Consider the following 23,001-nt stretch of genomic DNA (forward strand, 5'->3'; position numbering starts at 1 on the left):
TCCTTGCAAAAAGAGATACAGCCAGCTTAGAACATACCCCGTCCCCCCAGCAACAATTAGCCAGCTAATTTCCTGGTCCTACTCTCCAAGAAAAAGGATTTTATTGGTTCAAAATCACTTAAACGTGTTTTGAAGCTCTGTCTTCAAATTTTAGTGCTATTATATCATGTACTTGCAGAGGGAAAACTCTAAAGCAAGGTCCAGCTTGGCAGTGGAACTGGAAAGTTCAGGGATCCATGAGAGCCGGTTGCAGCGGAGGCATGCAACCACATGTGAGACCCTTGCATTTGGAAGGGTTTGTAAGTACAGGGACAAGTTCTCCAGAGCCAGCAGAATGAAGGAACAGGAGACTTCAGCTTTTCAGACATTTGAGAACAAGAGATGGACACTCCGTGTTTGAGGCCAACTGTGATCTATGAAAGCTGTTTGAGAGAAGCACTCTAGAGTTAAGGAGATTAAGATTTTTTTTCATGTGCCCAGTATTTTTAGTACTATTGAGACTGTTTGGTTTCTGGAGCGGAGCAAGGAAATCTGCTTGGTGGTTCGTCCCCTCTGTTACCCCCTACAAACTTTGCCGCTAGCCCCTTTTTCCTCTGGTGACTCTCTCCTCATAGCTCAGAGAGGATTTAGACACGTGCACTGCTTCAGCTAAAATAATTCTTCAGTGTAGAAAGTGCATTTTCAATCCCAGTTAAGAGCCCTGTCCTTCCAGTGGAGAGATCCTATCCTACAGCTGTCAGTAACTATTTTCACATGGGCTACAAGCCTCTCCACACAGAAATATATGCAGGCAGTGTATATTGCAGACCAGGATTTGGCCAAAGTGCTATTTTCAGCATGGATTGGAAGCTGGATGGCGGATGCTAGACACAGACTCTGGTTCAAGCAAACTGTGCAATTATTAGGGCAATTTTTCTTTTCACCTTGAAAGCCATGGGCAGCTCAATAATGTAGAGGTCAACATAGTCCAGCTGAAGGATCTTCAGCGTTTTCTCCAGTGTCGGGCGCACCAGCTCTGGGGGGTGGCAGGTATTCCACAGCTGGGGAAGCAAGCACAGAGTCATTTTTTTGGTTGCCAGGAGGTATGGCAAGGATCCTCCAGCTGTTTCTCCCACCATGCTCTTGTCCTTCTGACAGAGCTCATTGCACACAGTGTAAAGCCATTGTGGTCTACATCAACACAAAGGTGAGGGGGTCTTATCGTCTCTTCTTCCAGAGGAAGATAGAGAGATAAGATGTGAATCCTTGCCCAGAGCTGTCCCTGTGCTTAGGACAGGTTCTTTCAAGTTGGGCAAATTGCAAACTCTTGCTCAATGAATCTGAGCAGATTCATTTGTTTTCTGAGCTTTCCAAGCATATGCTTTCACTGGAAAACTTTGACTGTTCCCACAAGAAATCTGTGGTCAGTTTTAACGCAGAGGCTAAGATCATGTGAGCTAGCTGTTGAAGAGCCAAACACCAAGCACAAAGAGAATCAATTGGTTTTCTCATGCGGTCACAGACCCTGAATCATTGCCTGACCTAGGGGAGTTTTAATTCACCCCCCAGTCCTCACTTAAAGATGTATTATTGCATAGTTGCTGTGAAGCAGGTGTGATTAGTCAAAACACAGCCTTTTCACCCTTTTTTATCACAACTGTTTCTTTGATGGGTTATGCCCTGAGGATGCTATGGTGTGTTCAGTTGATTAGCTTTCAGTGTTATCTCTAATTGAGCTCTGCTAATGCAGATCTCTTGCAAGAATAAAACCATAGCATGGTAATTAGTAACCAAGAGCTCTTTGTAAACAGATTACCGCAGTTAAGAACCACAAAAGCCGGTATTAACGCACATGGAAGGTTAAAAGTGCCATTTGCTTGCTTACAACAACCTGGCAAATCTTATTTTTCTTTCAGTGTGCAAAACTAACATTTGGAGTGATGTTGAAATCTTTGGCACCTTTTTTTGATTGGAAAATCCAGATGTTTGTTCCTACAGTTGTTGCCTAGCCAGTTCTGCCACCAATACAGACGGTCACAGCATGCCAAGGTGTAGAATGAGTCCATCTCTGAGGCACGGAACACTTGAATTCAGATTTTTTTCAGGAGAAGATAGTGATTAAAGGTGTTAAAGGAAGCCTGGCTGAGTACTAAAGTATTTTAGAATTTTTTTAACCAGATTATTTTCAAAGGTCCAGGATAGGGAGTAGGTACCTGCTCAATTGCGCCAGCAGAAGCAAGAACACGTTAACCTGAAGCTCAGCTGTTGTCAGAGTAGCGCATCTGACGCAGCCCAAAGGAGATATAGCAAAGCAGGAGTCGGCACATGGAAATTCATACTAGGCCTTACCCCAGCTGTATGTTGCAAGGCATAAAGAGCTGATGATCTGTTAAGCATTGGTTACATTGGTTGGGATCTACTGCAGTAAAGGGACTAAGGTCTTGCTCTCAGAGTTTTAAGGTGTTCCACAGGGTTTCCTGGAAGTCTTTGGTCTGGATTTTTTTTTAAGCATTTTCCAGTCTTGGATTTTCATTTTACATGTAAAATGAAATATTCTTTTGAGCTTAAATATGGCTAAGGAACTGACTCTGTATACCCTTCATGTCAAGTTTGTTTTGTTACTGTATTTTAGAAATGTAATAACTTGAGGTATGCTGGTAGTTTTGGAACTGTCTTTCCAAGTGCCTTTGATAACAAAGTTGAGTAAGTACCTATCAGTGAATAACTTCTTTTTAAACAACTGCAGAGGTTCTAAAGAAACAGCCTTCAGAAATGGCAAACATTTATACTACCTTAATACATAGATGCCACAGAAACTTAGAGTTTCATAACTGTTTTCATGATTTGTACAAGTTATTGTAATATCTACCTAAGCAGAACCCATGTAGACATTACAGCTGTCAAAGCTGCCAGCTGGCTTTGGCATTTCAGGACATCACATTCCCTGGAAATGTTACTTTTAGTTTAATGAAAGAAATATCCTGGGATGAAAGAGGAGACCAAAAAGGTCTTGCTATATAAGCCAAGAGAACTGTTGGCAATTGATAGAAAACCTCTAAAATTTCTGGATACTGAGCTGCTCTGTCTGATCAGCCAGCCAACAGCAGGAGCCAAGTGCAAGTGCTGATGATTTCAACTGGCAAATGCAGCACAATTGTACAAAGTCACTATTCCAGTAATATTGCCACTTAGTGAAGCTGCTTTTGTTAGTCACTGCTGATGGACCAGCCTTTGATTTGCATCATCTTTGTTTAAGGAAGGATCTGCAAGAGGTGCTTGAGTATCCAAAGTGCCATGAATTTCCAGCACTTCTGATTTCAGAGGCTGAAAACAAACACAAATTTGTTGTGCCTGCTATTTTCAAGAATGATCAACTATATCTACCACATTTCCAAGAAGACGCAACAGTTAATGCTAGTCATTTATCTGTCAGCGGCTGGATATTTGTCTATAGCTCATAAGGTATATAAAGCTGAAGATACATAAGCTCGTAAGGTAAGGGACATTCAGTCCAACTTTTCCTCTGAGTTCAGAGCTGCTGTGTAAATGTCGAATGTGACCTGTGAAAATCCTTGGCTGTGATGGGCTGAACTGTTTACAGTATGCTTTCTACTTATGCCTTTGAATATATTTTTTAAAGACTACAGATGTGCTCTAATGAACTGTCAACCTGAGCATCTGAGGTTAAACCCTTGTTTTGTCAAGCACAAACAAGACACAGAACAGAAAGACAAATCCATGTGCATCCCATCTCACAGTTATAAGTAAGGCTGAAACTATAGGTCTTGACTCATAGTACTGGGAATTGCAGCCTTGAGACTACTAGGACATTCAGTTTAGGGAACAACTTTTTTTCCAGGAAAAATTGAACTTATGAAATTGCATCTTCTATTTCTTGATTATAAATGGCTCAAATTTTAAGTAGTGAGGAAAATCATCTAGTGATTAGATCAAACAAGTGAATATAGAAAGGCTTAACTGTAAAAGTAAGTTTGGAATCCTGATAAAGTTTTAATAAGAGATGCACACTTGCTGAACCTGAAGGTTTAAAGCGGGGGGGGGGGGGGGTGGGAGTGGGGGAAAGGAAACAGCAGGGGAAGCAGGATGCCAAGTTAAAAACTCAGAATTGTTAGGACATCTGGTTCTAAACTTTTGGCACAATTTTGTGTTTTTGATTCCTGGTAATTTGCAGTAATGAAGCTGTAAAACAGTTTAAACAAAATATTTTGACTGACTCGAATCAACATTTTTGGCATATGAGAGACTGAGAGACTACCCTGATAAAAGTGGAAAATTTGAGGACATGAACTTTGCTCAGGATGGCAAGATTGTTACCAGTAGAACTGAGCAGGGGACTAGAAAAAAACTTGCATACTTTACAGACTGGAAATTGCTTTACTTGGAAATTGCTCTATAGCTTTGATAATCCACTTGGTCTGCAGGCTACCCAATCTGAAGCTTAGTTTCCCAGATCATAGAGCTCAACCAAGCTGCTCACAGCACAGCAGAACAGACCTTTTCTCCCATGGGATCTTTCACTCTAGGAACCATGATAATTTATTTCCAAGAGTTGAATAACTTTTGTGGACTACATTTTACCTGGGAAAGGAGAAAGGGAAAATATTAGGCTGATATGTCTAAAGAAGCACTGCAGGAAGGGAAATTTGAGGTTGTAAACTCCATTACAAACTGCACAGGCACCATTAACTTTCCTGGGATATCTGATCTTTATTCAGCAATGTGCAGTGAGCTCTCTCTCTTATATCTGTGATCTAGTGATTGTATTTGTACCGACTTTTATCAGATGCTCCCCTTTTCATTCCTCTAGCAGAGCATCAACTTGTAGTTGGGATTTTAAAGCATTAGCTAGCTCATGTGTTACTCTGAACGGCCTTGTTGATCTAAAGAGAAAGTATGACAGCCTCTTCTCTCCAAGTGAGTCGATTCATGAACCTAGAACTCTTTAATGGCAGATGATACAGTAACTAGGGAGTGGCTTGATGAGTAATTTTCTGGCAATAGTGCCAACTTAAGCACTTGCTGTTCTCCAGTACACACACACTTACACACACACACACACACACACACGCACACACACACGTGCTTGCTCCCACCCCTTTCATTGTGCAATCTCATGGCAAACCTATAGGGGAATTGTTCTAACAGAAAATAACTCATTTGCAGGATCATTGTCCAGATCAGACTCATTATGTGACTAAACAAATGCTTGTGCCCGCACAGCATGTGGGACAGTAACAGCACTGCTGAGTGTCACAATGATCCAAACTCGCAGGTACCTACGATACCAGACAGAATGCATATTGCATGGTTAACACTGCTAACTGGGCTTTAAACTGAGAATGACAGTGACTCCTGAGTTATACAACAAATCTTATGCTCATAATGGTCTGAGGCATTATGGTAATACTAGGAAAGAAAAATAAAGGCTTTTGGGCTTAGCAGCACGCCAGATGTTTATCCCTGGTATTCTTAGGAAAGCCCATTCACAGAAATCCTGGATTTAGCATAAATAATCCAAGTGCAATTTCTCACCTTGCCACAGTAAAAGATGTCTTCTCGCTTGATCCTTCCTTCTGCAATCTTCTCCCGGATGGCTTGTCCCACTTCATGCTCATTGTAATAGACAAAGGCACCATCTATATGGCGGTAACCAGTATCAATGGCAATCTTCACCGATTCTAGACAGGAACCTTTGGGAGTCTAACAGGAGAAGAAAAAGAATAAACATAGTTCCAGTCTCCTGCTTGTGTCTGTTGCAATGCTATAGAGTCAGTGAGACACACACAAGGGTCATGCTGGAGTTCATCCAGTCTAACTATCCCTCACCCCCTCCAAACATCAGTGTTTCAACTTCTGAATAAAATGTGTTCTGCACTTTTCTTCAAAACTGTCACAAATATGGAATTAGACTGGAAAGAGGAGCAAAGCAGAAACTTCACTGGAAGAGCGAGTACAAGAGTCCTCACAAAGCAGAATTAAATGCATTTGGTGTCAAAGTGATTTCAGAATTTCTTATCTAGAGAGTAATGGCTTTCCTACAACAGCTACTTGATAAAATCCCTTCCTCAAATGGAAGAGAGCTTTTTGGTGTAGCAGAGCTGGTCAACCATCTATCTGACCAGAAGCTGTCTGAATACCTCATGACCCAGGAGAGCTTTCAGCAGAGCAGGAAGGAGAAATTCAGATGTGACTTCTTTCTCTTCAAACCAGCTCACTGTTGGTGGTATCGCCATCCAAAAGGTGGTAGCTCAGGAGGATCTACTGACCCAAATTCTCAATTGTGGACAGTTGTTTTATAGTCTGGTCAAGAACCAGCAGATGATTGTGTACATTTTTAGGTCTCTAACTGCTTCAGTTTAAGATGAGTTCAAGAAATCTTGATATGTGCAAATGACAATTATATTTTTGTACTCCATACTGCAGTTAAGTTTACTCATCTTTACCGAAACTCAGAGCAAACTTTTCTTTTTCAGAACAGCCCTGTTTCCCGTTAGCCAATGTGGCAAGCAAAATGCAGGTAGGCCACACCAAGCAAAAAAGCATGAATTCCACTACAGTCATTTGGCCTGTCACTGAAATTGGACTGAAAATGTCTTATTGTTGCCACGTTTTGCATAAGGAGCAGGCAGCTCAAAGCAGTGATGGCTGAGGGCTGTCAATGACACGTGGCAACAATGTTTTCCCACCATTTTCATAGACATTACTCTGCTAAGACAGGGACATCTGATCCACTCAAAGGAAAACTGAAATAGTGAGCCAACCTGCTGCTTTGAAAACTGCACCTGCTCTGCAGCAAGTTGCACAAGCAGATCAGACATCTGCCTTGAGGCAACACCACCTAGAGCATGAAGACAGAAGAGCCAACTTCAGTTTTGCTTCTGCCAGAAGTAGATACCAAAAGGTGAATTTTGCTACCTCCAAGTACAGGGTCCAGGACCAAGTTTTGTCTCCTGTGGGGAAGGCAGGGGCCAGAGAGAACCGGAATGGAGAGCAAGTATGAAGAGAAGATGTCAGATTTCCTGTTTCTGCTGTTGCCAAAGAAAGGCAAGAAGTGGGACTGGCAACAAGTGCTATTGGGAAGGGACTTTTCCCCCACAGCAGCCGCTGTCTCCCTCCTTGCTGCAAGGCACTCACCAGCTTGGTTTTCCAGGAGTTTGCCATAAAACAAGCAGCTGCTCTTCCACTACCTGCCTAATGGCCTCTTTTGCTCTGGGCCAGGGACGGCCCTGCCTGAGGCCACTTTTGCCTCATTGCTGCTCAGTCAGAGCTCTGGGGCTCCTAGAGCACAGGAGAAGAGGAGTGCCATTGGCCAGAAAGCTTAAATGCGCAATTTCTGAATGTGGAAACTAGCTGTGAAACTCACTGCCCCAGGATGCTGTGGAGACCAAGGTCATGGGCCTGCCCTTCTGCATTCATGGAAGAAAAACCCATGAAGGATGACTGAAGACCGATGGGGGTTCAGCCTCTCTGCCACTAAGTCCCAGAGCTGCAGGCTGCCGGAAGATTATTCTGGGACAACAGGATGCATCCCTGTCTGCTTGCTCTGCTCTCAGCCTTGGCCACTGGTGGACAAGACCGGGTGGACTGTAACTCTGACCCAGGAGGGCCACTCTGCTCCAGGATGCAGTGCCTAAAGTTTACTTAAAACGCAAAGCCACTCATGCTTACCCTTACTTATTACAGACCTGAATGTGGGCTGAGGGGCAGAACAGCACAATTTGGCATGATAAATTATTTAGAGTAGCTATGATGCAACCTTGTCCACTTAATTGAGACAGACAAGGAAACGCTTGTTCAAATGCTTTGCTGCTTTCAGCGCGAGAGCCTCCCAAAGGCACGCTCGGCCCCTGCCAGAGCCCTTTCTGAGCTGTTAGTAGGATGTGACGAAGATCACAGCAGCTAAAAGCATTAAAGGAACAGTCAATGGCTAGTTTTCACTCGGGGAGTGTTCAGCAGCGTTACAGAAGCACGAGGCACGGAGTGGCGACAGACTCAGACATGTTCTGTGTGTTGTGTGCTGTTGAAACCTGTGAGGGCAGGATTTGGGGAAGGCAAGAGACAAAAGACTTTGGCACGTGAATTACAAGTTTTCAGTTACTGATCATGTTAACATCGTACATCTATCTTGGCAATGAACACACAGAGCTGTAGCTTCAGATGCTAAGCTCAGGTTGACTAACAGAGCCAGGGCAGTCAGGTCAAAGCTCTCATGAGTTCAAGTCTAGAGGATGACTAGTTATCCAAAAGAGAAAAAAAGTGTAATCAGTATTTTCTATATAAAACCTTATTTTTCTAACAGTGTGGCACTTAGACCTCTTTAGACTGTTTGATTTGTATCATTTGAGTGTATGAAAGAACATTTAGAGGATATTACTTTGATACAGGGGAAAAAAACTTTTTTTTTCCTTTTTCTCTTTTGGTTGAAGAGCCTGAAAGTGGGCTCAGGGCCTGATCCTAAGATTTCCTCTCTCCTTTTGTTGCACTCTTGTGAGATTACCTGAATGTGGCTCCCAATTTTCCTGAAGCTGTAAGATAAATTCTGCAGAGCAGGGAAATATTGATTATTGAGTTGCATCTTTTCTCAAACATCTTGGCCATTTTGTTCAATAGGAAAGTAGAAACAATAAGTAAAGAAGGATTTATTATCATACTTAGGGGAATGTATAATTGCAGACTTAAAGGGGGGGAGGGTGGAAGAGAAGAAAATGAGAAAGCCTGCAGTTATAGTAAACTTCAGTTGCCTTTGGCTGAATCAATTAAGTTATATAGGAGGCGAACTTCCATATATTTCTTAATCTTTTGTATGGAAATTCTACACCTCCGTACAAATAACCCTGTGAAAGACTCCTCCATCTCAAGGATTAATCTTAATCTTTAGGGGCTTGCGGGGGCTTTCTTGGATCAGGTCTTGATTACCAAGGACTGGAGATGGGTTTACATTAAATATAAATGTTTTCATTGCACTAGTTTGTTTTCTCTGATGTGGCATATTAGCTCCGACAGACTCTGGTCTGAGATGCTTCTGATAAAAAAGGAAGAAAACCTAGGGAATGGTTTTTGGAAAATCCTGGCCCTACTGAACCCTCCCAGCTGAAGGTTGGGGAAATTTGCAAGTCTGGAAACTTTATACCATATGCTTATTTTCATTCTAATGGAGAAACTATCATCTCTAGCACTTCACATATGTAATCCTTCCAAATCCTGCAGTAATGAGCTGTGGCAAACTGTGCTGATGAGTTGCACAGGCCAGTCATGTTGTGGTTTTGTCACTTTTTAGAAGTGTTGTTCTATGTATCATATCTTATTCCATTGTTTCCTGACAATCTTAAAGCTGGATGACTCAGATTACTACTACTTCATCTGTCTTTCCATCAGTGAGGGTACAAACCTTGATCTTTCCCTGCTACTCAGCTGTTTAGTCCAAGAAATTTTAATCTTTTCAATCTTTCATGAAAACAAAGTTCTTAACTAGCAGAACAGAACAGTGACCAAATCAGAGATTGCCAGCTAAGAACCAACCATTACTTAATTGCAGACAAAAATGTGATAACATTGCTCTTACATGTCCTAGTGTATAAAGGTTTGCACTTCTATTACAGCTCTCCATGGAGCAATGACTCACAAGCTGACTAGTCACAGAACAACCATCCCACCTATTTCTAGCAGGGGAATCAGACCTCAGCAGTCGTACTTCAGGTTATGCATATCGTACGCAATACGAAATGCAGTTACTTATGCTGTATATTCATTTCAGTTAGGCCTTTCTATGCATTCTCACACCATTTTTCAAATGGACAGGGCTTGTGTTTAGAGCAGTACAAATGCTTGATGGTGCACTAAAATTTCTTGGTATTATAAACCTTTGGGCTTCATCAGTAGTAATTCAGGAGGCTTGGACTTAAGACAAGTCTTTGCTTCTTTATTACTTTTTACTTAAGTGTAGATAAGAGGTATGCTTGATCCTTAGCTGTAATTAATGTTTTGGTTTCTAATCAGTGTGCCCTGCAACCGTGCTCCTTTGATCAAGGACTGTTATTTTAGAACTGGAATTTTATAACCACTTGTACACTGTAAGTCAGATTTTTATCTTCACTGCTCCAACATTCAGTCACTAATGTGTGCCAGAAAAGATCTTAAATTTATTACATATATTCTGATAAAAGAACAGCTGCTCAGGTGACTAGAACTACTTGCTCTACCACTAATAAGTTCTTCAATAGCATCTAAGTTATTTTTAAGATTACAGAGCTTAAGGAAACAACACACACAATTATTTCCTCTATCAGTCTTTTCGATAGCTTGTAAACCTACTGATTTACAACCAAGCATGACAGGTTGTACTAATATCCACTTCCTTCAGGTTGCATGGTAAATAAAACTGGCAGAAGGCTAGAAGGAGCAGGCTCGGATTTGTACCTTCATTGAAAGAAAGGAAGAAGCAACTTGGCCCCTTTTCCACAGATGAAGTAGCCAACTGGCCTGCCACCACATTTTATGAATCTGAAAAAGCAATATGTGCTTCATCAGTTCTGTCTGTCTGAAAGGGTCTGCTCTCTTTTCCTCTGAGACCACGAACTTTTTTTTAATGTTTATTCCAGACAACAGGGGTTGTCTTGAATCAGACATCACATCCCACTTTGTCAAAAACTAGTCTCCCTCCCTTGAAAAATGCATAGCTTCAGTTCTGCTCCCAATTAGACATGATCAAGCAACCGGAGAATATTTTTCGTGCACACATACCCATGAATATTACTGTTCCCTTTCAAGGAGGATAATATTTGCTTAGTGGTGTTTGTGGTAGTCCTACTCAGTCCTGTTATTTAGTGCTGTACTTTAACTTCCTGCATCTGTTCTGCTTTTTCTATAGCATCCTTTTCTGGTCTGGTCTTTCTGCGAGCTTTCCCACTGACAGAAGGGGATTTTTGGTTAACTCCAAAGACAAAGCTAAGAAGACATATTAGCGGCAGATTGTAGCCCTGCAAGACCACATAGACAGGAGAAGGTTTCATAGGCAGTGCTTTCAAAAGTCTTAACATCACTACACTCACTTATTCTTTATTGGTACATACAGTAAAGGAAACCAGAGTCTGTCTTGGGCTCTCACATTCTGCTGCATCTCATTTCACATGCGTAGTTTTATTGAGTTGCATGAGTCTTGGCAGTATGTGAGAGCTGAGGAAGTAACACACCAGGGAATAAGCAGTTTGCCTTAGTCTTGAGCAGCTCACCTGGTTAGTGCAGTGGTATCCAGTCCCTCCACCCAAGACTAATGCTCCTGGGAGGAAGAACTTGAGGTGTTGGGGAAGACAGGGCCACCTCCCACAAGAATCTGAATTTAGCTACAGCTAAATCAGTACAAGGGATCCAAACTGTGGGCTAAGCGCTCTGCTCCTAACCTATAATTTAAGATGTGAAGCTGCTGTTTAGGAATATTAGTCAGCTAAATACAGGAAGGAGAAAGTAGGTGCATGCCAGGGCTGGGAGCCTCCTTCGCCAGAGCTCTGCAGTCACAAACAGATTCTTATGCAAAGTTTCTAGAAGCACAGTTGCTTATTTCCATTGCCTGTTTTCTGGACAAATTGGCAAGGAGGACTGGCTTAAGATGTTAGGAATGGAGCATAGAAAATGTGTAATGAAGGCATTACAGGAAAGCACAGGTTGAGTTTATAAAGCCAGAGGATATAAGCCACACAAGGAAACATTCTTAGAATTGTTTAATCTTGTAAAGGAGAAGCTGTACTGTACACCTCTTTCTTGGAAAATGCAACCACCAGCACATCTCTCTCTCTCATATGCAGGAAAAACTGGCTTTCATCCCCCGGAAGTATTGGCAACCACCATCCAGGAAGCAAAATGCAGAGAAATGGTCTCTGCAAAAGCAGGTAGAGCTAAGAAATGAGGTAGAGAGCACAGCTGACAACTTTTGAGCTGGGCACTGAGAGGCAGAATCTGCTGCACTGGCCCAGAACTTTGCTCTATATCACACAGTGCAGGCAGCAGATGATATCAAATACACCCAATGAAGACAGGGGAGCAGGGATGTTCTCTACCTCCTGTCATGCTGCAAATGATTGTGGACAAGGGGTGGCTTTCTCCACTAGCCTGATGCCCCTCTGTCGGTGTCCTGAAGCATGAAGTTCGATCACCCATACAGCACCAACTTAGATTGCATAACTAAAGTTTTAGCATTTCTAGAATTCCTTTTACACTGTTATTCTAGGATTTAGCCAAAGCTCTGCTCAGGAAAACCTTATTATTGTAGCTGGCAGAGACTACTGGAGTTATTTTTACCAGAGGAGTCAAAGATTGCAGAATACCCAGTTTTAGGATCTCCACAACAGAAGTTGCACTTAATGCAAATTAATTTAATGAAAGCCTAGGCTAAAAGGCTACCATGCTCCTCTTCTGGCAGCTCGAGGATTAAAGCAAACCAAGCAAATTCTGTGCACACCAGGGTCTCATGCTAACTGTGACAGCTGGGTGGACTGTGACAGTTTTTGAAGAGCTGGAGGACACAGTAGACAGCTGGCCCACCCTAGAAAATGCATATCTAACTGCAAGGGTGGATGCTATCAAAGCATCCTTCAAACAAAATATCTGATCCCAGGGATATGTGAGGTACAAGGGAAAGATGAAGCACCAGCTTGTGCAATAGCAGAGGAGAAATAAAAGGTTACTGATAGTTCTTCCACTTCATTCCCTAGAGTTAAAGGGGAGAGGTTTCTGGCGCCAGTTTGCAGAAGTGTTTGCAAAGGCAGATGTAAAGCCTGGGGAATTCCACTACCTAGTTAGCTGAACCAACAAAAGTTGGCTTTGATGAATCCTGAAGAGGCATTTTCTACACAATGTTTTTTGGTTTTGATGAATGTGGCCTCCTAGGTCAACCGAAGACAGAACCCAGATGTTAGCTTCCCGCATAAGCTGCAAGAACATGCTTATGCTGTTCTTTGGGGAACTGCAGTGAATCAGGGACACATGGGAGTGCAGAGCCGCATTTAACGTATGGAGTCAGTCAGGGCCATTTTAGAAAATGGAGCAGGTTTGCCTGGAAAATAGGGCTCTAATCTTGCCAAAAAACTTATCTTTCAGTTGTGTTAACTCTGATGACTCACTCGTAGAGGCTCAAGTTTTCCCCATCTTCAACAGTGCCAGTGATTCCCTCTCCTGAGGTTTTCCTTGAAGACTCATCTTCAGTAAAACAATCATCATAACTTTTATTTAGATAAAAGGGCTTTCCTTGTGGCTCTGAAGCAGCGATGAAACTCCAACGTGTTCAGAAAGCCAGAGAAAAAGAGAGAAAATTATTTTTTGTCAATATTTGGGCTTGATATTATTGCATTGGTAAGAGTTAGCTTTGCAGTTTTTGGAGAGAAATATATTGAAACAGCTAGTGTTTGTCACTGCATGACATAGCTGTGGAATGTAAAAGGTCTGCTTCCTCCAGTTACTTTTCAGACGGGAGTTGCTAAGACTGTTTTGGGGAAGTGCTACTGTCCTAAAAGCCTATCTGGATTGCCCTTCTATTAGTTTTGTATCTGGACTGATTAAATACAATTCCATCCTATGTCACAGTCAGACATTTAGCTCAGTAGGTTATGTGAGCATCTGACATCTACTGTCCAAAAGTCATACAGAGTCTCAGCCAAAGTTGTCATCTCCAAATGTTGTCTTGCTCTGGGAATGTTTCTCTCTGGAGCACTCTTGCATGTGTCCAAGTCAGCATGTGTCGGCACAGCGCTCAGGGGCCAAGTGAACCAGTGCCAGGTTGGCTGTAAGAGCCAGCCCCTCAGCTTGGATTAGAGAGGCATCGCTGCACTGGGGCCAGGTGATTTCTGGCAGTCAACAATTTCATTAGGGGAAGTGCTCAGCTTTGCAGAACAGGAATATATTTCTTGACCCTGGCATATTCTGAAAAGATTTTCACGTGGCAGCTAAGGTGTGACCACAGGTTATGGGTTTTAGCTTTTTAAGAAGTATTTTCTTAAAGTTTATAGATTAAGGCATGCTCAGGTTTGGGGAGGGAGGGGGGAGTAGTTCTGAGTACAATCTACTCAGGGCAAACTAAAAATTTTACCATTTTCCAAGACTAGTGATTTTGTAGCCACTTTGCTCAGAAGCCCTCCACTGGTCGATGGACTTTGTAGCTAGAAAGTCAGTTTTTCAGTTGCCCTCATCTGCAAGGATGGCCCCAGCCTCATCAGGAATTTTACATGTTGATCATTTCAATAAATGCAGTTTTTGGTCTGCCACACATGATTAGACACTAATTGTGTTTGTAGCTGGAATCACCACAGAAGCCATTGGCACGACATAGGGATTAGTCATATTATCAATTTGTTTTCTATTAAACTTTAGGATTCATAGAAATGAAGGACCTCAGAGATTTTAGCAGAGAAGGTACATGGAAGCAAACAGGTTTCTCTGCTGATTCCACAGTGTCTTGGAGTCATGGTTTTTGGGCAAATCAAACTCGCGAGAACAAAGCTTATGTCCTCAAGAGAGTTATATGCAAGAACCATTCGTCCAGCTTGACACAGGGTAAAATGTCATTTTGTCAAATCTAACTTACTGTTAAAAGGACTGTTCTGAGACAAAAGCTAGGAGTTTTTGAGCTTGCCACATTTCAGAAAAGAAAAAAACCCCTGCCTTTTCTGATAACCTGCTTTTTCTAATTAGATGACTTAACTTTCCTTTCTTAATGAGATAAAGATGCAATCTTGCTTTTACGTAAGCCAAAAATGTTCCATTGTATAACATGAAATTACAAAGAGTTAGCAGGAATTGAGGCGTCAAGAGGTGGCTGCAGGCAGGAGAGGAGACGTTATGGCTAAACACCAAGTTCAAAGTTTTGAAGGCACAGAAATGTACCAAGACTGCTCCAGCAGCAAAACAGGAAAGTTGTATGGCAGAGCAGAAAAGGCTAATACACGTGCTTTTTGTAGGTGGCAAGTGTACCATTAAAGCATATATAAAAGGGAGCTTTAAGAAGTGTCACACATCTTTAAGGTTTTTAGTGAAAATCAGGGATTAAAGTAGAATTTGAAACCCTTTTGATCTAGTGCATTTTTCTACTCTGTACCTTCACCTATTCCTCTATTACTATTAGAGGAATGATCTGTGAAAAGCAGTATCTTAAGTGTTCATCCCTCATCCTCTGGCATATTTGCCATCTCTGTAGCAAACAGCAGGGATGGATTAAGACTATAATACAGCTCAGAGTCACTGAATCTTCTTGAATCCTCCTGTAGATGCCTTCTCCCATCATTCCTTAATTACAGTGCTTTTGGTCGTGTTTCCAAGTGAGCAGCCCTGCTCCCACCAGAGCACCACGTTCTGCTGCCTGCTAAAAGTTGCTGCCTGCTGCTGCGCCTTGTTGAGGCATCTGTGGACCAAATAACAAGAAATCTTGCTTTTATCCACTCTTGGCAACTGGGTCTTGCCAATAACTGTGACTTAGTTGAGAAGTAAGCAGTAAAATCTGACAGATTAAGCAATGAGGGCATCGCTCAACACAAGTATACTAATAACAGAAGGAAAGGCATGCAATTTACTGTCTGTGCAAGCGGAATTGTCTGAGTACGGTTCAGTCCTTCAAGTATTAAACTAATTAAGTCATAACTTTATAGTTGGGTGATCTTGCTGCAAATATATGGTGTATGGACAAATATTATTCAGTGTGAAGACTAGGCTAATAGTTTATTAGCAACCAGGCAAGAACTTCTAGGAATTGTAGCAGATCAGGCACAGCTCTCTTCCTGGGTTGGAGTAATGTATCTCCTTTCTTTCTGGCCTTGCCTCAAGTACATAGTTCTCAGTTTGGAAGTATGGTTTAAGACATCCTCAGAGGCCAAGAAAACATAAGACCAGCCTCTGAAACATCTCAGAAAACCCAATCCTGAAAGACAATATGTTGTTATGTGTAGGCCAGTCATAGCTCTGTTGCTCCAAAGCAAGGTTCAAGAAGACAAGACGAGTCAGTACAGCATGAGATTAATTCTGCTCAGAAAGCACATGGCTTGAGAAAGCCAGTGGTGCTCACCAAAGGGACTTTAAAGAGACACAGCGTCCTTTGGAGAAGCTGGTTGGGGGATATGGCCCAACAACTTCAAAAAAAACTTTTTTATTTTGAGGACTTACTTTGCTTCTTAAATTCAGGGGATAAATACGAGGCTCCATAGCCAAATATCCCAGCTGACTCCCTCCAGTTCTATTCAGATCAGGTTCCCACTACCCTTTTCAGGGATGAAAAGGGCAAAGTATTTCCCAGGCCTACATCTGTGGTGATTTCATATAAGGGCATAAAGACTGGTTCATTAAAGAGTTAACTTCAGACTCTTAATATATGCTGAGTTCAAACACATTCATTTGTAACTCTTCACATTAAAAGGACTGTGGGATTAAAAAAACATTTTTTTTTCAATAATATATTGTGGAAAGTAAGCTAAGGCTGTAAGGACATATGTTATGGCAGTTCTTACTCTTGCCACTGCCTCTGTTAGCTCTTTTAAGAAAAAATCTAGAAGCTGAGTGTAACAGGAAGTTTACCCCAGTACGAAGAAAGCAAACAGCTGACTGATTTGGAGGAGAAGTTTGTAGGGATGAGATCAGGAAGTCAAAGCCTATATGCTTCAACCCTTTCCCTAGAGAACTCAGATATCTATCCCTCCTTCCAGGCACTTTCAATGTATGATCCATTTCAGTAGATCCCACAGATACACCATCCTTTATGTATAGCTTTGGGTCAAGCCAAGTGATTTCCTCCACAAGCCACCTGAAAACATTGCTTTCTCCATGTTTCAGAAGGTGGTGATGGCCAGGAGAAGAACAGAGGGAATTAAATCATGTGCAATTCGCCCTTATGGCAGTTCAGAAATCTGAATTGCATCAAGTGAATAAGTCAGTTACTACCCATTTTTACTTAAAGGTAGCCTATGGCCAGTTCCAAAGAAAGGCAACCTGCAGCAGAGATGCAGTCCACAAAATTAAGAGTGGTGAAATAATTTACGTGTGCGTACCCTTACGTGAGGAACTTTGGGGTATAAAAGGTACTATATGAGCACTAGGGGCTTTGCTCCGTTGCTGGGCCCATACAACCAAAAGTTATTCTGCTCAACTTCTAGCTTGGGTGTAAAAAGTATTTCAGGGTGCCAAAACAGTGTTTTGACTTATCCAAACCAGATTTTTCCCTGGTTGCTCAGACTGGATGTGGGAGTCCTGGATGAACTTTCCCTCTCCCTGATTCAAAACAGCAATTTCTTTTTAAACAAAACCTAGATGGTCTAAGCACCCTACCATTCACAACAGTTGCTCTGTTGCAGTTAAGGATTTTGGGAAGGGGTCTTTTTCCTTTCTGGTGAGATGTCATGCAGTGCTCTCGGGTATTTAAAGCCCATGAAAGAAAGTTACGGGATTGGTGGGCAGTGTACTTTCCTGCAGGGAGGGTGTACGTTCCTCTCCAACTTGCATGTGTTTCTTCTTGCCTGTCTCAAGCTATCACATACCCCAGTGATCATGTTATTTCCCTGGGCTCTGTGATATGAGTTTAATCCCTGAGGCCACAGAAGAGGACTGAAACTGGTTTCCCACAGCCTGTGTGGATTCCCTAACCCACTGGCTATTCAGGGAAAGGCAACTACTACCTCCAACTGCTTTAATAATCTTTTGATTCCTCAGCTTGTACTGCCAGTGCCCAAAATGAACTGCTTTGCCATTTGTTTTGCCTGAAACTATTCCATGAAACTGCTTCCAATTTATGAATGGATTTGGCTACCTCAGAACTTCATTTGTAGCAAAGTAGCAACTTGCCAAAAACCCTTACCCAGTGCTATTCTTGAGCGCTTTGCCCAATCTGATTTTTCAGAAGCATTGCCTGTGTATAGTGTGGTTGCTACAACCTTCCCTCCAACCCCCTCCTCCCTCAGTCAAAACAGGAAGGCAAGAGAGGAGCCACGGCCAAGGCCCCTTGACCTTCCCGGGAGACAGCTAGTATTTATGTGTAGGCACTGGCTTGATGATCTGAGCTGTGATGACAGGGATGAGTTATAAAGTGAAGCTGATATAAGTGTAATTTTAACGAGGCGTAGGATTTCCAGGGTTTATTGTTTTTAGCACCTTTCCGCTCAGCGTCTGCTTGTCGCTGCTCCCCTGCTATCGTTCACCGTGCCGGCGACCGAGCGGTGGTTTAGGGGCGCTCAGAAGGCTTACCTGGCTCTGCTGCGGGATGGGGTGATGCCTCGGGTTCATCACGACTGGCTCTGCGTAACCCCCGGCGGGGGCCGTCCTTGTCCTCCCTCTCCACCTGCCCCCTGGGGGCTGCCCTTTCCCTCTTTTGCCCCCTCCCAACCATTTAGAGGTTTTGGGTCAGTGGCATGGGGGCCCTCAGGGAGGGAAACCTGAAGGCAGTGCATCTGCTGGAGCCGCTCCTGCAGGCGCAGGACCTTGCCAGAAGGATCTGCACAGCCAGGCAGAGGCAGAATTGGCCTTAAATTTTAAAGCCATTTGGAGGGCCTTGATATTCCAGATTCACTGCTCCTGCTGCCGTTCCCTCCCAAATCCACCACAGAGAGGATGTTTGGAGGAAGGGAAGAAAGAAAAGAAGTAGTCAGGGGTTGAAATTTTCAACATTTCACTTGAATCCATGCTTGCTAGGACCAGCAGCCTAATTTATGTAGGCAGGACTCTAATACCACTTAACACATTTCCTTCCCTGCATGAAGGAGAACATAAAACTGACTTCAACTTATTGGAATCTGTACCAAAAAGAGAACTAAGCTTTTAGTTGTAATATAGTTATTAGCATCCCTTAAAAATACAAATAGGAAATACCAATTAAAGCAGCAAAAATTATTTTTAAGTGCTTTTTTGATAAACAATCTAGATTTATTACTAATTCTATGACCCAGTGAAGAAGAGTACTTTCTTTCCACTAACAGGTAAGCTGATAGCAAATGGATTCATTGCATTTCCCTGCTGTGTTAGGAGAATAAAGCAAAAAGACCCCCCCACCCCAACGTTGCACTATTGGAGTTTTCAGTCTCATAGAATTATCTTAATTCTTGTCATCCTGACCTGTACCCAGTCAGAAGAAAAAATCCCTTTCACTTGGGGGGGGATAATCTGATTATCAAACAGATCTTTTGCAGTGGTCCAGCTCTGTTTCAGTTGAGTGGTGTGCTTCACTGAATCAGTAAGCTTGCACACAGGACCAATCTTTGGTCAGTAGACTTTTTCTTTTTTTTATGTTCAGTGTTTCACAATTGCAGAAGCATGACTTATCTTCCAAAGCTGCGTTCGGGAGAACAATTAAGTTATTTAAGACTAGCTAGGCAAGCTGCTGACACACTTCAATTCTGAATGCACTGCTCTGCAGTTTATCCTGACAGAGCCCAAAACACAAAAGCTGGCCTCCTGCCTCTGTTTTCTTGTAACCAGCCATCAGAGAAACAGATTTCCCTGCTACTCTGCTAACTAGATATGCCTGGTTTGCTTAACCAGCAAGCGCATTCCTGCACTTCAGGAAGAACACTTTGCGCTCATTACGAGCTACTGGGCTACAGCACAAGATTGAGAAAACAGATTTGTTTTGGACAACCCACTCTGACGTGGAGGTGCCAGGGTGAATGACCTTTGAAGAAAATCTGCATCCAAGAGCAAGATGAATAATCTGACAAGTGAATGGCTCTGTATTTTATATCAGAGCACAAAATGACTAGAAGTTGCAGAGAACCGACTCATGAGCAGAAATAGCATGCTGGGGATGGCTGTTACCACTACCACCACCACCAGCTGCCTGCCCTCACTGTTGAAGAATAGGTGGCTCAGACGCCACTTCTCAAGCAATTCAGCCACAAAAGGATACAGATAGGCGTTTTGGGGAAACATGTCAGAGCTAGTTTCTAACTTTGCTTTTTAAGGCAAACCTTGAAATAGCCCTGAGTTGCCACAAACCCCTTCAGCTCTTTAGGCAAGAGGAAGAGGATAGAAACCTTGTCAGGCATCCCCGTGGAAGTGGTGCCAGTCGCAAGTCAGCACTCGGCGGAGCAGCTTGTCCCAGCTCAGTCCTGCTTTGCTGTCAAGACAAGATGCTGGCACAGTCCCTCTGATCTCTTGTCAGGCAAGCAGGCTTTTTGAGGTGGGTGAGCTTTAAACTATGACCTATTTAAATATCCTGCCCCATTATTGATCAGCAGCTACAAACAATTCCCCAACCACATGCTCCCAGCTGCCTTCTGCAACAAGTTCCCTGACACAAACACATAGTCCTAATCCTAGGCTAATACTTTAGCCCAGTTTCTCCCGATAGACATAATAGTATTTCACTTGGTCTTCTTAGAAAAATGGGGCTTTTGCAAGTGCCTTGTAAGTGCTTCTCTACTTCTTCTCAGCTCCTCCTCTCACCAAGAACTTTCTAACATGTTTATCATGTACAGAGGGAGACACAGCTCAGAATCAAACTCCTGTAAACGCAGAGAAAGGGAGAAACAGGGGTTGGGTATGTGTGCCCATCCTGACCAAGGGTGCAGTCACACAGCAGCTTTAACTGCTCCAAATTAGAGTTGCCATGGCAATGCCCTGTCTGCACTATCCTGTCCCCTCTCTTCTGTCGCCAGAAAACAAAAGAGGTACATGTGAAGGGATGCTTCCAGGGGCTGAGTCAGCTGGAAGCCAACCCTACCTAAAAATGACTAGTTTTTGCTGGAGCAGCTCCCTAAAAAGGCTCATTGCCCAGCTGGACCCACAGGAGGGCAGGGGAGGGAGCAGGATTATGCAGGGCTGGGGGAGAGCAAGTGGGATTGTCACTGTGCCGATTTAGAGAAGTCTGAACTTCTGCAGAGCGAACTCTTAGCAGGGTTACATTGCTGCCAAGAAGGCTGCCTCTGAAGGCGGGAATCCCATGCACCTCCCCACTCCTGTGCTGCTGGGTTAGTTTTCCACTCAGTTCCAATTGTTTTAGCTAATTCCACAGCTTCTCACTACATCTTGTCAAGACTGCAGGTGGGAAGTGCAGCAAGGCAGGAACACCCTTTCTGGTAGCCGCCTCACTTATGTCAGCTTAAAGCTGCTGTGAAATTGCAACTCGAGGGCTAAGGACACAGTACACAAATCTGGAAAGAGACACATCAAGTCTGCTCAGAGCAATTTTGTCACTGAATTATGCAGCATTCTGCTTTGCTACATTAAAGCTGTTTTTAGAGATTTTAAGTTTGTTTCATTGACGCTTATTCAAAGAACACTACTAGATGAAAATGCCTCCCAAAAAAAACCTCTAGTGATGTAGGTGACAGTGCTCAGTCCCTGAACTGCAGATAGCGTAGTCCCACCGATTCTCCCTGGGTGAGGCAGTACAGTCAGTCAGGAAGAACTGCAGCATTAGGTACTTGTTACACCCTTTCTGCATCACTTCTGCAATGCCTACAGCAGGGTTTATTAAAGATCTTCTTTTACATTGTTATTAATATACCATAGTGCAATTAGTGATTGTCAAGCAACTTTAATCAATGGTTTTATTTTAAAAAATTTATTTTAAAATATCTTGTGATATTGTGGTACACACAATATTGCATCTCAGCTCTGATGCTATTATACAAAACGGTTCCGGCCATGATATCTCTTTTTGTACTCCTCAAAAGAGAACAAAGAGCTGATCAAGGATCACTCAGTTTGGGAGGGTGCAAGGCAGCAGCTAACGAGCTGACTTTGCACTACCAGGTGCACGGACAGAAAAAAGCATCAGGTGTGCTTCCACAATTTTGTTGCAGCAGAAACTGTAACGGTTAGATGGGGTGCCTGCCCAGGACACACAAAACCAAAGGATTTGAGAACTGTTTGGCTGCTGGCATTCAGCTGTGCGAGCCACAGGAATCAGGATGTAGGAATTTGGGTCTTTGTTTCAGGAACATTCCTTGGAAAGTGTCAGCGCCAGCTGCGAGATGGTCCGAAATTCCTCATCTTATCTGTGCCCGGCGCAGCGGGGCCGCGGAGCGAGCACGAGCACCCGGCGCCGCCGCTGCCAGGGGGACCCACGCTGAATACATGTCACATTCCTCCCCCATTACCGCACCGGCCCCGGCAGCCTTTAGCCCGCGGGGTTACACCGGGATGCCGGCGGCAGCGCCGGGCCCCCCCGGCCGCAGCTGCCCGCGAAGGGCGCACTGCGCCGCGGCCCGCTTCCGCTGCGCTCACAACTTCGGGGCTGCGCGGCAGCGCCGAGAAGCAGCAACACAAGGCAGACTTGGCATACTTAATAAATAAATAAAACACAACAAAAAACCCACTTTCCCTCCTCTGCGCGCCGTGCAGAGACAATATCGTTAATGGGAAAAGCCTGTTTTTAAGTTTGTGCGAGGAAAGGAACAAAAGGGAAATTAGGGGAGGGGGGTAGAGGCGGGCGGCCCCGGCTCGGGGAGGTCTGGATGCGGGAGAGGCACTACCACCTGCCCCGCGAGGGAGGCGGCGGCTGCCGGCGCCCGGCGGGCCGCGGCGACACTTACTTTCTGGGGGTCGGCGTAGGTGCCCAGCCCCAGCAGCGGGATGCTGTTCCCGTCGCTCAGCGGGATGCGGTGCCTCTCGGCTGTCAGGCTCATGGTGCCGGCAGGGCGGGCTGCCCCGAGCCCGCGGCTGCCTCCGCCGGGGCGGGAGCCGCCGCCGCTCCGCAACCTGCCGCGGCCCCTGCGCACCGGTCGCCGGCACCTCTGCGGGGGCCGAGCCACGGAGTGCCCGCTCCCGCCGGCGGCCAGCGCCTTTTTGGGGGGCCGAGCCACGTGTGCCCGCCGCCGCCCCGCGCACCGCCCCCCGCGGCCCCCCGCGCCGCCCCCGCGGGGCCGCGCCGGCCGCAGCGTGCTGCCGCGGCCGCGCCGTGCGGAGCCCCCGGCGGGGCGGCCCGGGCAGGGGGGCGGCTGCGGCCCGTGCCGAGCACGGGGCTCCTGCCGAGCAGATCCTAAGGAGTTTTTCCCCTGGAGGTGTAGAGCCCTTTTTTAAAAAAATCCCACGCTCGGGGGTACC

The 23,001-nt window shown here is 44.2% G+C and overlaps 1 protein-coding gene across 3 annotated transcripts in view; it reads right to left on the reverse strand.

Annotated features, from left to right (window-relative positions):
- Positions 1-22,733, reverse strand: part of AKR1D1 (aldo-keto reductase family 1 member D1) — a 36,018-nt gene extending 13,285 nt beyond the window's left edge. The window contains exons 1-3 of one of the 3 annotated variants that reach the window (XM_067308060.1): positions 22,491-22,727; positions 5,533-5,700; positions 924-1,040 (exon numbers count right to left, since the gene is read on the reverse strand). In XM_067308060.1, the coding sequence (XP_067164161.1) occupies positions 924-1,040; positions 5,533-5,700; positions 22,491-22,583 (378 nt within the window). In that variant the 5' untranslated portion in view covers positions 22,584-22,727. Of the gene's footprint in view, positions 1-923; positions 1,041-5,532; positions 5,701-22,490 lie in introns of all 3 variants that reach the window. The other 2 variants (XM_067308053.1, XM_067308067.1) reach the window with 2 other exon arrangements.
- Positions 22,734-23,001: the final 268 nt, after the last annotated feature.

This window comes from Apteryx mantelli, chromosome 1 (genome assembly GCF_036417845.1).
Source record: "Apteryx mantelli isolate bAptMan1 chromosome 1, bAptMan1.hap1, whole genome shotgun sequence".
Classification (NCBI taxonomy): domain Eukaryota; kingdom Metazoa; phylum Chordata; class Aves; order Apterygiformes; family Apterygidae; genus Apteryx; species Apteryx mantelli.